The sequence below is a fragment of the Centroberyx gerrardi genome, chromosome 14, assembly GCF_048128805.1.
Source record: "Centroberyx gerrardi isolate f3 chromosome 14, fCenGer3.hap1.cur.20231027, whole genome shotgun sequence".
In the NCBI taxonomy this organism is placed as follows: Eukaryota; Metazoa; Chordata; class Actinopteri; order Beryciformes; family Berycidae; genus Centroberyx; species Centroberyx gerrardi.
In genome coordinates this window covers 7,468,742-7,482,392 of record NC_136010.1, presented here as the reverse complement: position 1 = coordinate 7,482,392, position 13,651 = coordinate 7,468,742, and the positions used below count along the sequence as shown (strand labels likewise).

General features: G+C 43.0%; 1 protein-coding gene across 1 annotated transcript in view; it reads left to right on the top strand.

Moving 5' to 3' along the window:
• espn (espin) overlaps positions 1–13,651 on the top strand; it is a 50,353-nt gene that overhangs the window by 19,602 nt on the left and 17,100 nt on the right. Inside the window, exons 8-9 of the mRNA XM_071923672.2 lie at positions 4,656–4,814; positions 8,449–8,683. Of these exons, the coding sequence (XP_071779773.2) occupies positions 4,656–4,814; positions 8,449–8,683 (394 nt within the window). The remainder of the gene's footprint in view (positions 1–4,655; positions 4,815–8,448; positions 8,684–13,651) is intronic.

Below are 13,651 nucleotides of genomic sequence, written 5' to 3'. Positions count from 1 at the left end.
CAAACAGTGCATGGCAGTGTAGGTTAGGGCATCATTTAAAACCTATAGTAGGTAAGGGTATCATTTAAAAACTGCAGCTCAAAAAAGACTGAATTAACAAACTCTCTTCCGCATATGCTTAGCACTTTGGATATTCCACGTTTATGGTGTTTGTCTAAAAGTAGCCGTTTGCTGAGTTAGTGACGTGATATGAAACAATCCTAAAAAAGCAGAGGAGCTAGGGTTTTTTGTGTTAAAGGGGCCATCGGGGGCCATTTTCCCTCACGCACCACAATCAGTTTGGCTGGTGCTCTTGTGCAACAGTGGCCCTTGTCCGGATGCTCACAGTGTCACAATGTTGTCATTGTGTTAGCACGGCTAACGAGGCTAGCGAAGATGCTCATTACGGAGGCAGGCCTCTGAGTTGGCACAGACAATGATTGTTGTGATGGGTCTGATGTTAATTCCAGTAATTATTCTGGCCACAGATGACTGAAAGCGTTTGAAGAGTTGACAAGCAGCTCGAGACTCACCGAAAACAATGTCACTTCCCAGCTTGAAGGGAGTAGAGTCGTTTTTACTCTACCTTTTAATCTTGTTCATGGAAGGGCTATGATCAAATTAAAATTAGCATCAGCGTTAAGTCTCAGCGCAGTGAAGGGTTGTGGTGGCTCTGTACTGCTGTGAAGTGCATTCCCAGGCATCACTTAGTCGTAATTACAACGTCTCTGCACTCTAAGTGATAATTACAACTAAGATAACAATTCTGAGAGATCACTTTCACCTCATGATGCATTTATTTCCTGATGGTTACCATGTCCTTATCAGTAAGACACAATCAGCCACCCAGCTGTCTGAACATTACAGTTACAGTTACAGTCATTTCAGCTGTATGTCTGTGGTTTTGCTTTAACCAGAGAGCATCACAATTAAGCATTTATGGGAGATTTTGAAATCGTGTCTGCAAACATGTTTCCCGTCACCATTATATAGTTGGTGGGACCAGATGACCATTTATTATAAATATGCTACTGACAATCATCTCCATTAGTTAAAGCGTCTTTATGTCAGTGTTTGCATTGTTTTGATTATACCTTGTATTTGTCAAATAGCAAACCTCTAAACCAGAGTGATTAAAGGTTGTCAGCACTGTTTGTTTTACCTGAAAGCAGAATTACCTAAAGGCAAGGGAGCTACAGAGCCAGCTGATTGAAAAGAATCAAATAAAATCAGTAGAGTAAGAAGAAAGGAAGAAAAGACAGACAGAAAGACAGACAGACAAACGTACCGAAAGAAAGAGGATTTGTTTGCTCTCTGCTATACAAAGTCAATTGTTATTAGTTGTTATAAAGCCCACAGGCTGCTATTGTGACTATAGGCTGTGGGGCTGTGTCCTGTTGCCATAGACCGTCTCCAGGGTGAGGTCAGAGTCATAAAGGGGTGTGTGTGTGTGTGTGTGTGTGTGTGTGTGTGCGCGCTCCATCAGTCATGTGGGGGAGGGTTTTTAATTAGTGACGCCCCCTCTCTTCTCCCTGACCAGGTGACCAGCCCGGGGCGCGCCCTCATTAAGAATTAAACAAAATCCTTGCTTCCCCTTTGAACACACACACTCTCTCTCTCTCTCTCTCTCTCTCTCTCTCTCTCTCTCTCTCTCTCTCTCTCTCTCTCTCTCTCTCTCTCTCTCTCTCTCTCTCTCTCTCTCTCTCTCTGTCTCTCTCACACACACACACACACACACTCACTCTCTCTCTCTCTCTCTCTCTCTCTCTCTCTCTCTCTGTCTGTCTCTCTCTCTCTCTCTCTCTCTCTCTCACACACACACACACACAGAATAAAGATCTGTGTGCACCATATACTTAGGGAAAAACAATCTGCCCCGGGCGCCATAGCAACAGGGCAGTGTAACCCCATCCTGGGATACAGCTGATCAGATGGACCAATCTAACCTGTGGACTTATTAGAGCCTGAAACAATCTAATTAAAAAAGACATCATTTTGCACCGCCGGTGTAAGAAACCTGTTGAATGTGGGCATCAGCGAGGCTTGAGTTTGAGTTTTTTCTTCATGACATTGCATAGGTTTTCTCCGAATCTGCTTCCCCCCCATCTCATTTGTCTGTGTTTGCTTTGTGGCAAGTCAAGTGTTTTGTGTAGCCCGGGCCATACAAATGACTGCTTTGCCTCCCACGTTTCTTAGCTTTCTTAGACCTTTTCACCCCAAAAACTATGGACTCTGTAAGCTCGGCCATCAACATTCATGCTGCTAATTCACAACACCGGAGCCTAGAATATTGTGATAATCCGTAAACCTGAGAGATTTGAGCGCAGGTGAGGGCAGCACCTGGGTCTTTGTCTCTGCGCTTTGCATAAGAGGCGCTGGGCGGGGCCGGGGAGTGGCCGGCCGGTCGGTGGGCCGGTGGTGATATCACCGTCGCCGCTGTGGCCGGCCCGATAGGTTATTGATGAGGCCTGTGGGTAAAGTGAGAGGGCGGGTAGAGTGACAGACGTAGCGCTGAGCCGAGGAGGAGGTGATCTGGTGACAGAGACTCTCGCTGCTCCTCTGGGCTTCTGGCTGAGGCTCCGTCAAGACCGGAGGAGAGCTGCGGGAGAGGACTGTTAGCGCTAAGGTAAGGTGTTAACGGGGGGCAAGAAAACTTTGTTGGCAGTGATGTCATGTAGCAGTTTGTGCTGCAGGTAGCCAGATTATACAGGCGAGTGAGAATTTGGCTTATCACCAGATACTTGAGCTGTATGAGCTGCAAAACAAGCTGGACGTTGAATGTGTTTTGTGCAGGTATTGTCAGTTTTTAACTGTGTACGTCTCCTCAGCCTTCCTGTCTTTATAAGCAGTTATATAACTTTTCAATGGTTGTTAAGTGATGCAAACATGCTTATATGATCTTTTATAATTTGAGGCTTATGCTTAAACCACATGCAAATGTGTTGAACCATGTCAACCCACATCCAAGCTATACAGTCTTTGATTATGCTTTTGAAAACACCAGACTGTAAAAAAAAAAAAAGACAACAATGACTTTATGCTGACAGACAGATCTGTTTAATGGGGAGAAGGGGTGTGTGTGTGTGTGTGCGTGTGTGTGTTTGTGTGTGTGTGTGTGAGGGGTGAGAGGGGGCGGCTGACATGCTTTGTGCACTGGCTATTGTTGGCCCACCTCCCAGGAGGATGACAATCAAACCATCTGTAGCGCTCCCCTGCTCACATTACCCTCCCACCTGATGATCGCTCCTTTGACAGCAGACATGAGTCAACAAAACGAAACAGTCCCATAAGAACTCAGAACATGACACCACAAAGGAGGGGAGGTCAGGGGTTGGCCGTCAATTATTTCCGCTTACGTTGACATTATCTTGGACGTCGGACATCTGCTTGACGTCTGAGGCTCCTGTCTGCGTTTCGTGAGAAGTCGTGGGAGGGGTTCAAATGTAAATGACTGCATTTGCCAATTCTTAATGCTGATGCCTAGATTTGAAAGGCAAAGAAATTTCACTGAGATGGCCAAGGCATGCGTGCAGTCGACAGCTTCCTGTGGTTATTTCTGAGAATAGAGCATAGGAACATTGTTGGAAAAAACCAGTGGCTTGGAAAAATAAATCAAATGCAAAGATCTTTGAGCTGAGTACTGAATGCAAATGCAAATCTTTTAGCATTAGGAAAATCCACTGCATTTGTAATATGTGCACTCTGACTCACACGTGTGCTAACAAGAGTCAGTGACGTCTTTCTAAGGTTTAGGACTTGGATCTCGAGTCCTTTAAGCAGCAGGTGGTCGACGTAGAGCTCAGAGCGGAAAGTGAGAGTGCTGGACTGGAAGGGCCGAGTTACTGACCTCTGACCCCGCTCTGAGGACAGAAGGGTCTCTCTTACATTGGACCAAAAGCCACACGTGAATGCTTATGTTCTGTGGCCCTGCAGGCTTTACATGCAATATTAATGCTGATGTTTTACTGGAGCTGAATAAAAGCCTAGTTGTTCTATTATTCTAATAAAGCTGCTTTGGTCACATGGGAGAGCTGATCTGGAAAGAAAAGCTACTAAAGAAGTACACAGACCTACACAGTGTATTCAACACACAAATGAAGAGTTAATTTGCAAAAATCTGCAAAAAAAAAAAAAAAAAGTTATTTTGTCAACCAAAGACTTACTTTAGCCACTCTCCTTTTAATATCATAATCTGTTTACATTTTCTGCTATTAATCACTTTTTCAAACGGTGTATATCTTTTTGAAACAAAACCTTTTCATTTGTAAAATATGTATAGTAGATTACTATGCAAAATGTCACAATTGCATATTTTGCATAGTGTGGATTATACATTTTCTATTTTCTATTTTATAACTTGCCATTTCCTGTATTCAAAAGGAATTTACTATAGTCATAATTTGCAGGTTGTTTCACCCAAACATTTCAAAATGCTAAAAAAAAAAAAAAAAAAGCAGATTTCTCTTACAAAGCTCTTTCTTATGCAGAAAGGGACTGAAGTTAAATTTCTGATCTGTGAACCAAGTGATCAAAAAAATTTGCCTAGACTATATTTTGAGATACTTGCAGACGGAAGCCAATGAGAAGTCAGAACCGAAGCTAGGAGCAATGTTCCTTTTTAAGTTGTTCTTTTCACACGTTCTTACTAATTTATTTTTTATTTGTCTCTCGAGCAGCTGACTCCTGGAGAAAACCCTGATAAACTGCGGCGAGTGGACTCCAACAGGAAGTCGAGGAGCTTCAGCAAGCAGCCCAGCACTGGGGATTACTACAAGACGCTGGGCAGCGACACGGCCGAGCCCCGCGGGAGCAGAGGCATGGCGCCCAACGAGGAGGTAAACATGACCGCGCTGTTTATCACATTCAACAACATCGGGTTCCTCACTAAACTTAAGTAGGACATTCACAGAAATATTTTAAGCCTTTTTCATTCAGGGATGCTGCCTCCATCTTCCGCCATCTATGTTTGTGCCAGTGAACACGTATTACAAAAAACATTACATTTCCCTCTTGATATCATCTGCTTGTTATTTAGAGATGCTATGTATGGGAGGGTGTAGGGAGACATTTACAGCCTGACCACAGCAGGGGTTGGGCATGTCTGTATTCCTCTGCTCCCATCTTGATTATCATAAACCAACTAGTGCTGAACTGACAGCTTAAGGATAATTCTGGTGTTTTTTTTTAAGTTTGTGCCAATCGTCTAGGTCGCCGCTCGATATATCAGGGCTTGGCTTCAGAAAAAGCCATTTGCTTCATTGTGCCCGGGCCAGTGTTTTCATATCAATGTGTGCATCATGTTATGCTCTGCTTCCTGACACCAACAGCAAAAAATGTAAAACTGTGCCGGGAAATAATCCCTCAAAACATGTCGCCTTGTAAACTTTATTGTCAGATCCATTCCTTTTTTTATTTAGGGTGTTAGCCGGGACAGCAGTTAATTTCAAGCTATGTTTAAAGTTTGTATTTTAAAAATGCCGAAAGTGTTAAAAAAAAAATCTGATTACATATGGCATGCATTGCATTGTGGAAAATGGAAACTAGACGCATAAGACAGTAAATGGGCTATAACTCTAAATTACACCAGTTGTTTAAATTCAGCCAGTCTTTCAGCTGTAAAACATACAGAAAGTCTACTACTAGTTGTGCTGTTTAGTGTTGAAGTTGGGCATCTCAGTGCCTTATAAGGTCATTTTCAGGGTGAGGTTTGTATGGTGTGTTGGCATTAGGTTACCACACACTGCGCTATTTGCCTGTACATTATGCCACTCGGCGAGTTACATAATCTTGTGTCCTCTTGAGCTTTTGTTTGCCACCTGATGCAAACTGCCCCTCATTTCCATCGCCTCTTGAGTCTCCACCCCACTGTGTAAACTGTCCAAGAACCTGCAATGGAAACAGCTGAGGGCAATCCCAGACAAAAAGTAACAGCTTAGCAGCAATTGAACAATGACCAGTAGTCCTATAAAAGGAGAATACCACTGAATGTCAGTATTTACATGTTTTTTCCTATGTCAGAGGACCCTTTGCATTAGTGAGTGCTCATGACTTTCCCCTATTTAAATAGAGAGAGAGAGACTTTGTCCTGCCCCCATATCTGTCATATCAGTTTGATTTAAAGCTCCATAGAGACTTGAATGGGGGGAAAAAAGATGTAAAACGTTAATTTGCATTGCCACATTAAGGGATTTTCTGGGGGGGATCTGAAAACACTTTCTAGGAGATAAACACACTCTGGTTCACAACATTTCCTTTGATGCACATTTGGGTGTAAAAGCATAAAACGTCTAAAAAAATAATATGGGTCTTTGGTTCTTCTGGTTATGGATGGAGCTGTCATAGAATGGTAAATTAATATGTTGGACACTGTGCTTGTGTTTACTGAGGCACTAGTGATTACTTTGGGTGCACTGGCTCAAAAACATACTACAAAAACATCATAAAAATGCAAAAGGAGTCCGCACACCAGCCAGTTAAGGCATCAATTCTCAAAAAATGCTTAAACACTTATTTTCTTTGTCTTCACTTTTAATTTTTGTACCATGTCAGAAGAACCTTTTTTGAGGCTTGATGTCCAAACTGGCAGGTGTGCAGGCTCCTTTTCCCTTTTTGAAGATGTCTTGTAACTGTCATAGGCCATGGGAATAACATTGTGAATAACATTGTATAACACTAGAATTAGCTTATTTTTCAAGAGACAGTTTGTGTGAGGATGAGATAAAGACTAAATACATTTTATCAAAGAAAACATAATCCTAGAAAATAAATTACATGTTTATTTTGGCGTGAGCCCAAACAACATCCAAGTCAAGAGGACAATGACTTGTGTCCATTACTTTTTTTGTTCCCCAAGAGTATTTGCTTAAACCACCTGTTTGCTGACACATAGCTGCACACATAATTGAATACACTCTGTGACACTTGGGTCAGTGTCCCTTGAGAGTTGTTCCCATAATCCCCTGGGTATCAGGAGCGGGGGTGCGCTGGGCGATACGGGGTATAATCTACATTGAGCCAATTAAGGCCTCAGTGGGGCCCCTCCTGGTCCCACAGGCTCCCTAACAGATGGACCGGCTAATCAACTGCAGCGCCGGCGCGTGCTGCCGGAGACCCCGTCTGGACACCCCACCCCCCACCCCCCCTCACACACACACGCCGCCCTCCCCCGACTCTCTGGGGGGTTAAACAAGGCAAGGGAGCTACAATGACGAGCACGCGTCTAAAGAAGAAAGGAGAGGGCGGGGCGGGGGGGGGGGAGGAGTCGGGTTAAATGTCACGGCCCATTAAATTGCTTCCAGCAGAGTTATGGCACGCTCGCAGAGTGCAGAGTGTGTCGGACGCGTGTGTGTCGGGGGGCGGGGGAGGTTAAAGCACTATCGCTTGCAGTGACAGATGGCACCGTCCCACCATTTTCCCCTAGAGATCCAGATTAGGACATATTAGCTCCGTTATTAGCGATGGGGCATTATGTCTTTATGAGATGATTAAAGGCGGCAGCAAGCAGAGGGAGGACACATCGTTAGAGTGTCGACACACATCTGTCACCCTCAGTACATTCTCTGTGCAACAGTTTAACTGCCAGGAGTTTCAGCTGACATGCCTATACAGGCAGGGCAGACACCATCAAGTAATGTGACAAAACAGACTTAGAGCCCCTGACTTTTTTAATTGATTATTTTCCATAAAAAGTGAATCATGACTTATTTTTATCAAGTTGACTTAAGGGTGGTGACATCTACTTTGTAGCAGCAAATGTGTATTTGTTAAGAAATTAATTAATCTGAATTCATTAATATAAATGTATATGAGCCTTTTAAGTTCAAGGTCCAAATGTGTGCATTTTCTATGAAAAGGATGATTTAATCAATTGGCTGAAGTGACATAAGTAGCCTAAATTTAAAATTTCTGACGTGTGTCCCCCTCACGCCTTTTCTCCATGCAAGATAACTAAATTCCCGTTATCCTTGTTGTGTATATGTCTTTCACGGATAAGCTGACAAAATAGATTGGTCCTCGGCTTTTTATCGTACTTTCTGGAGGCTTCTATAAGTCTAGGAAAGAGATCTGAATTTGTTTGTGAAAGCTATACAAAAAGTATTTGCTGGAAGTCCATTAATTTCTTTCTATTATTATTTCATTCTTGGAGAGCTGAACACTCAAGACAAGTCATTCAATTTAGGAAATGGCCTATTTGTCAGTGAAGAAAAAAAGGAAGCAGCCTAATTTCAGTCCGTCACATCCTAATTTGGTTACATGTGCCACCTGTCGCATCCTTATAATTACTGACCAAATATCGGCTAGGAGACAGTAATACAAAAATGTGGTTGCAGGTAGTTTGAATAGACATTTGTGATGGAGGAATCCCTGCAGGAACCATTCATAAATAGAAATACTTTTCCTAATTATCTGTGATGTGTATGGAATATTGACTGACTCATCCTCTTCTCTCTTCCCCTCTAACTTGACCAGGGCTCCGTGTTATTGGAGGAGCCTGCCGATAGCCCCGCCCCCGGCCCGGAGAACGGCACCATAGAGGAGCTGGTCCCGCCCCCACCTCCTCCACCACCGCCCCCTCTCCCCCCCAGCAACCCGACGCCGACACCCCCTCCGCCCCCTCCGTTGCCCCCGGAGACGCCAAGCAGCCACAATCACTCTGCCGGCAGCGCCGCCGCCAACCAGCGACGCCCGTCCTCCTCTTCAGGAAGTTAGTGCACCTTCACTTTACCTTTCTGTGTCTTTTTTCTCCCCCTTTCACCCTTTCTCAGTCCTCTTTCATTTTCTGTGTCTCTTCTTTTTGTAGCTTTCCTTTATCTGGCGCTTATTAGAATTTGGAAAAAGCTAAATTTGGACTTGTGGATAAACAAGAAATAGTTTATCCACACTTGCCCAGTAGAATACACTTCACTGTATAATTATTCCTAGAAAGCCGAGTTCCTGGTATGAATGGGAACACTGTAATCTCACTGGGTGAAGATGAGCTGAGTCTGACCCCAGCATCCCAAATAACTGATTATAAATTAATGCCGCGGGGCTACCGTTACCCTGAGAACTGGTTTAGTGTTCAGCCATTTCCTTAAGTGCCCCTCTGCCCCGGCTGCTGCTGCTGCTGCTGTCTGACATTGTGGCTTTACAGGCTGTTCTACCTGCAAGGAAAAACTGACTATTTTGTAATGATGTGAGCTGAAACCCGCTTTTTTAAAACAATAAATAGGACTGTCCAGGGTTTCCACAGGCCTTGACAATCCATGAAAGCTTTTGGATTTGAGAAAAAAAGGCCTCAGCGATGTCTAATTTTGACCAACGCCATGTTTTACCCCAAATAATGCAGATTTTGAGTCTTTGAATTTCTCCAAACAAGGCCTTGAAAATGATTGAAAAGTCCTTTAACTGATGGAGGAAGCCTGTTTATTGTTTTCTGTCCAAACCTCGCTTTTAAACGGCTCACAATATTACAGTAATGCTGTTCCATCCATTTACTGTTGTTCATGTCATTGTCGATCCGACACTCATCTGTCTTCTACTAACACTCTCTAACCCTGCCTGTCTTTCATCTTTTTAAATATATTTATGTTTGCATGTGCCTCCTTTCTCCTGCTCCATCTCCACATGTTTCTCTTTGTTTTTTTGTTATTTTTGTTATTTTTTTTGCCTGCCGTGGTTTTTCTTCACTGCTGCTCTGTCAAGGCGGGGGTCTTCTCTCTGTCTCTCAGGCAGAGGGAGGGGCGCTCAAGCAGATGAAGAGTAAGTACAAACCACTAACAAGTCCTCCAACTGATCAGCACAGTCCATCAGACACAACATATGCCATTTGGGGAAAGCAATCCTTCGGCACACCAACACTTTGCTCTAACAAGTGTTTTCATAATCTGTGACATATTCATATAAATAAATGTCCGTTTCGCTACTCTCAAATGATGTAACACGACAGTGATTCAACCTATAGCCAGTTCATGAAAGCTCTAGTGATGAAGGTCTTATTGAAACGTCGCAATAAAGTATCATGCAAGTGTAGACAGTGTGCGGGATTATATTTCTTTCTTAGTATCTACCTCTTTGGCTTTTGTCCTGCACACCTGTCACTTGCAGAAAGGTGTGCAAAAATTCCCTTTTTTCCTTTAGGTCTTTCCTGGGAAAAATCCTCTGGTGCACAGAAAGTGACGTGTTTTCTTCCTGTTCTCTGGTTTGAGATCAGACTCTAGAATCCACAATAACATTTTTTTTAAAAAGTGAATATTATTATACTGAACTTCTTTCTTATAACACACCTCAATTTTGATATCAGGGAAGCAGACCCACATACGACAGCTTCTGAATAATGAAGCAAAGTGAAATGCTAATTCAGGATTTAATTTTCGGTGAGAAAACTATTACTATTTTCATGGACACAGCATGTGATCGGTTCATCACATTTATCACAGTCAAAGGTTTAACTGAAGGTTTAAATTGCAGTCTAATATGGGTTCAACTTTGCATCATAGTAGACAGGCAGTTTATTGGGTTATATACATTATCCTTTATAAATCACTAATAAATAACATCAATTTGTAAACTTTCCGTTTGTTCATTTTACTATGCCTGGTTTTACAAACGGTTTATCTTTAAGCTTTCTTCACCCTTCATCCATTTGACTCTGTATTACGCTCCACCTGTAGCCTAACAGTAGAATAGTAATAAAACACTTAAGACAGCTAAAGAATAGCGTCTGGCACTAATTTCCTTATTGGTGCTACAGTACTAAGCCGGTAATAAACAGGCAGTTAAGTACAATAAAATGAACGTCATAAAATGAATAGCCACCGAAAACAACTGATGGGTCATGATGAATTTACAGCTCAGATCCCTAATGAGAGGACGGCAGCACACCAGGTGGTTCATTGAAAAGGGTGCTGTAACATTTTAGATGGTTACAGTTCTCTATTGATCAACATGGAGGAGGATTAGACTTGTTCTCTATCTGAAGTGTTGTGTGGCAGTCAGTCTCTAACAGCTTACATTTCCAACCTACAGCTGTAAACCTTTTGTGGTGTGATCCGCATCATGAGGAGCTATTTGTCAAATGTTCTGTACCTGTCACAGCTCCACCCTCCCTCCTGCTCAGTCCACACCCTTAGCCTAAACAGAACTTAACACACACACACACACACACACGCACACATGCACAAGCACTCAGAAAGTGTGCACAAATGTCAAGGTGTGTGCAAGCACATACACAGACACCAGCTTCAGTCTGACCAGTACCTCCTTCGTCCTCCAAACTCATCTAGTTTGGACCATTAGCTGTTCTGCTGCTCTGCAATGAAGATTTGTGAGGGGGAAATGGGCGAAGGTAGGCTGTATGAGTTACATACCACCAGAAGACATTCATATCAAAAATTACAAATAATCTATGATTTTTTTTTTGTAATGTTTTGTGAATGTAGTCAGGGAAATAGTTATGTAGTCAGGGAAAACTAGAGTTCATCTATTGAAAGGACTTTTTTCTTACCGCTCAGCAATTTGACACAACTGTTAATGCAGATTTATTGAACAGTAAAATGTGTTAATAGCAGTGTAAGTACTGTGTCGTTGTCAGAGGTCTTGAAGGCTCTTGTCAAAGTCCATGTACCTGTAGGCCGTTTCCTTTCATCTGCAGGCTTTTCAGTGGCTGTAGGTTGAGTGTGTGCACATGTCTGGGGAGGGGGGGTCGATCACCAGGCTGCTAGTCTTGCTGACTGAGACTCTCTCTCTCTCTCTCTCCCTCTCTATCTATCGCTCTCTCTCTCTCTCTCTCTCTCTCTCTCTCTCTCTCTCTCTGTCTGTCTCTGTCTCTCTCTCTCACTGTCTTTCTCTCTATCTCTCTGTCTTTCTCTCTCTCTCTCTCTCTGTCTCTGTCTCCCTTTCTGTCTCTCTTTCTCTCTGTTTCTCTGTCTCTTTCTCTCTCTGTTTCTCTCTCTCTCTCTCTCTCCCTCTCTCTCTCTCTCGTAATAATCCAGTGATTGTGAGGTGAGACCTTGGGGGAGGAAACGGAGTGAGCTGAAGCGCTGAAGCTGGGGATGAGTGTACGCATGGCATGTGCGTGTGTGTGTGTGTGTGTGTGTGTGTGTCAGGTTTGGTGAGGTGGGGATTGGTCCGGGAGAGTAGACGAACAAGCAAGGGATTGGAGGATGAGTGTGTGTGTGTGTGTGTGTGTGTGTGTGGCTGAGCGCATCCGTCCGTGCATGCGTGTGCATGTGTGTGTTAATTCCTGCCCGGCTTGCCAGTGTGTCGCTGTCACTTCCAGTTACCGGTGATTCCTTTAGATTTCCCCCAACTGTGATGATGGGTCTTTAATAGAAAGCTGCTCTCTTTCTTCCCCTGGAAAGAGAGAGCGAGAGGCAGAGAGAGGGAGAGAGAGAGAGAGAGAGAGAGAGAGAGAGAGAGAGAGAGAGAGAGAGAGAGGAGGGGTGGCAGGGCAGAGAGGCTTTATGTTCAGACTATTGTAGTTGCCTTACAGCGAACACTTTTGCGGGAGGCTATTTTGCATTCCCCGAATAGAAAATGAGTGATCGCTGAGGGAGAGAGGAAGTGCAGTTCATTGGAGTTTGACTTTCACTCAAACAGGTGAGGCAGCCGCTGGCTCTTTGGTTTATTTGGGACAAAAATGTGTGGAACTGGAATGTTAATGTGTGTAGCTGCTGGAATAGTTTGATACTTTTGTGCATTTTCCTATTATAGATTAGAAGTTCTTTGCATAGGTAATACTAAAATAATGGCTTAATTGTCATTGTTGCATATTTTAGTTCTGTCCCTTCAATATTAAAAATCATTGTGGCTTCACACGTTAGTGCTATGTCGACTTTGCTCGATTGCCATTTCTTTTCTTTTCTTTTTTTTTTTTGTCTATGATTTTGTCTACAAAATGAACACAAAGTGCCTTTGTCATGGCATTACCAAAGAGACCACAGCTTAAATCTGCCTGATTTTGTAGCTTTGTTCAGTATAAGCAGATTAGGGCCCTTAGAAGCTGGATGTATTTTACCCCAAGCCTGCTTTAAAAAGTTTTAAAACTCAGTTGTAGTTTTGCCGTGTCCATTTATCTACACTGACACTTTGGAAGAGATTGTGTGCCTCCTCTCTTTGGGTTCACTGTAGTGAAATAATTTAGAGTAGTCACTCCCTGTCCTTTCTCATCCCCTTCCAGCACATTGCAACTCTTCATTCATTAGTTCACTAATGGGCTGAATTTTCACCGTCCTATTTGCAATGGTTTTGAAACTGATCCAAGGGTTGGAGTTGGGGAGATGTTTGATGAATCCAAGTGGTATCCAGCAGTTTCAGAGCACCATGCCTTTGTTTTATGTCAATTACTTTAATGTGGTAGTTTTGTGTGTTAAACTTGGTCAATGATACAAATTGTTCTTTGATCATTCAGTCAAATCAGTTTCTAAGTTGCAGTGAAAATGTAGGCATGGTGTTTCCATACTTTTTAAAGTATCTGCATATCTTATCGACAGTTTAGACATAAACTCTTTAGATGAGAGTAATACATGCTCTATTTAAAAAATATTGCTTTAGATGCGACTCACTGCTAAAATCATATGTCCTGTGTAGATTACGCTGACAGTTGAGGGAAAAAACACATTTCAACTGGACTTGGAAAGTGTCCTGGTGGTTAGGAAGACCGTCCGCTAACCTCAAGTTCACAGGTTCAGTC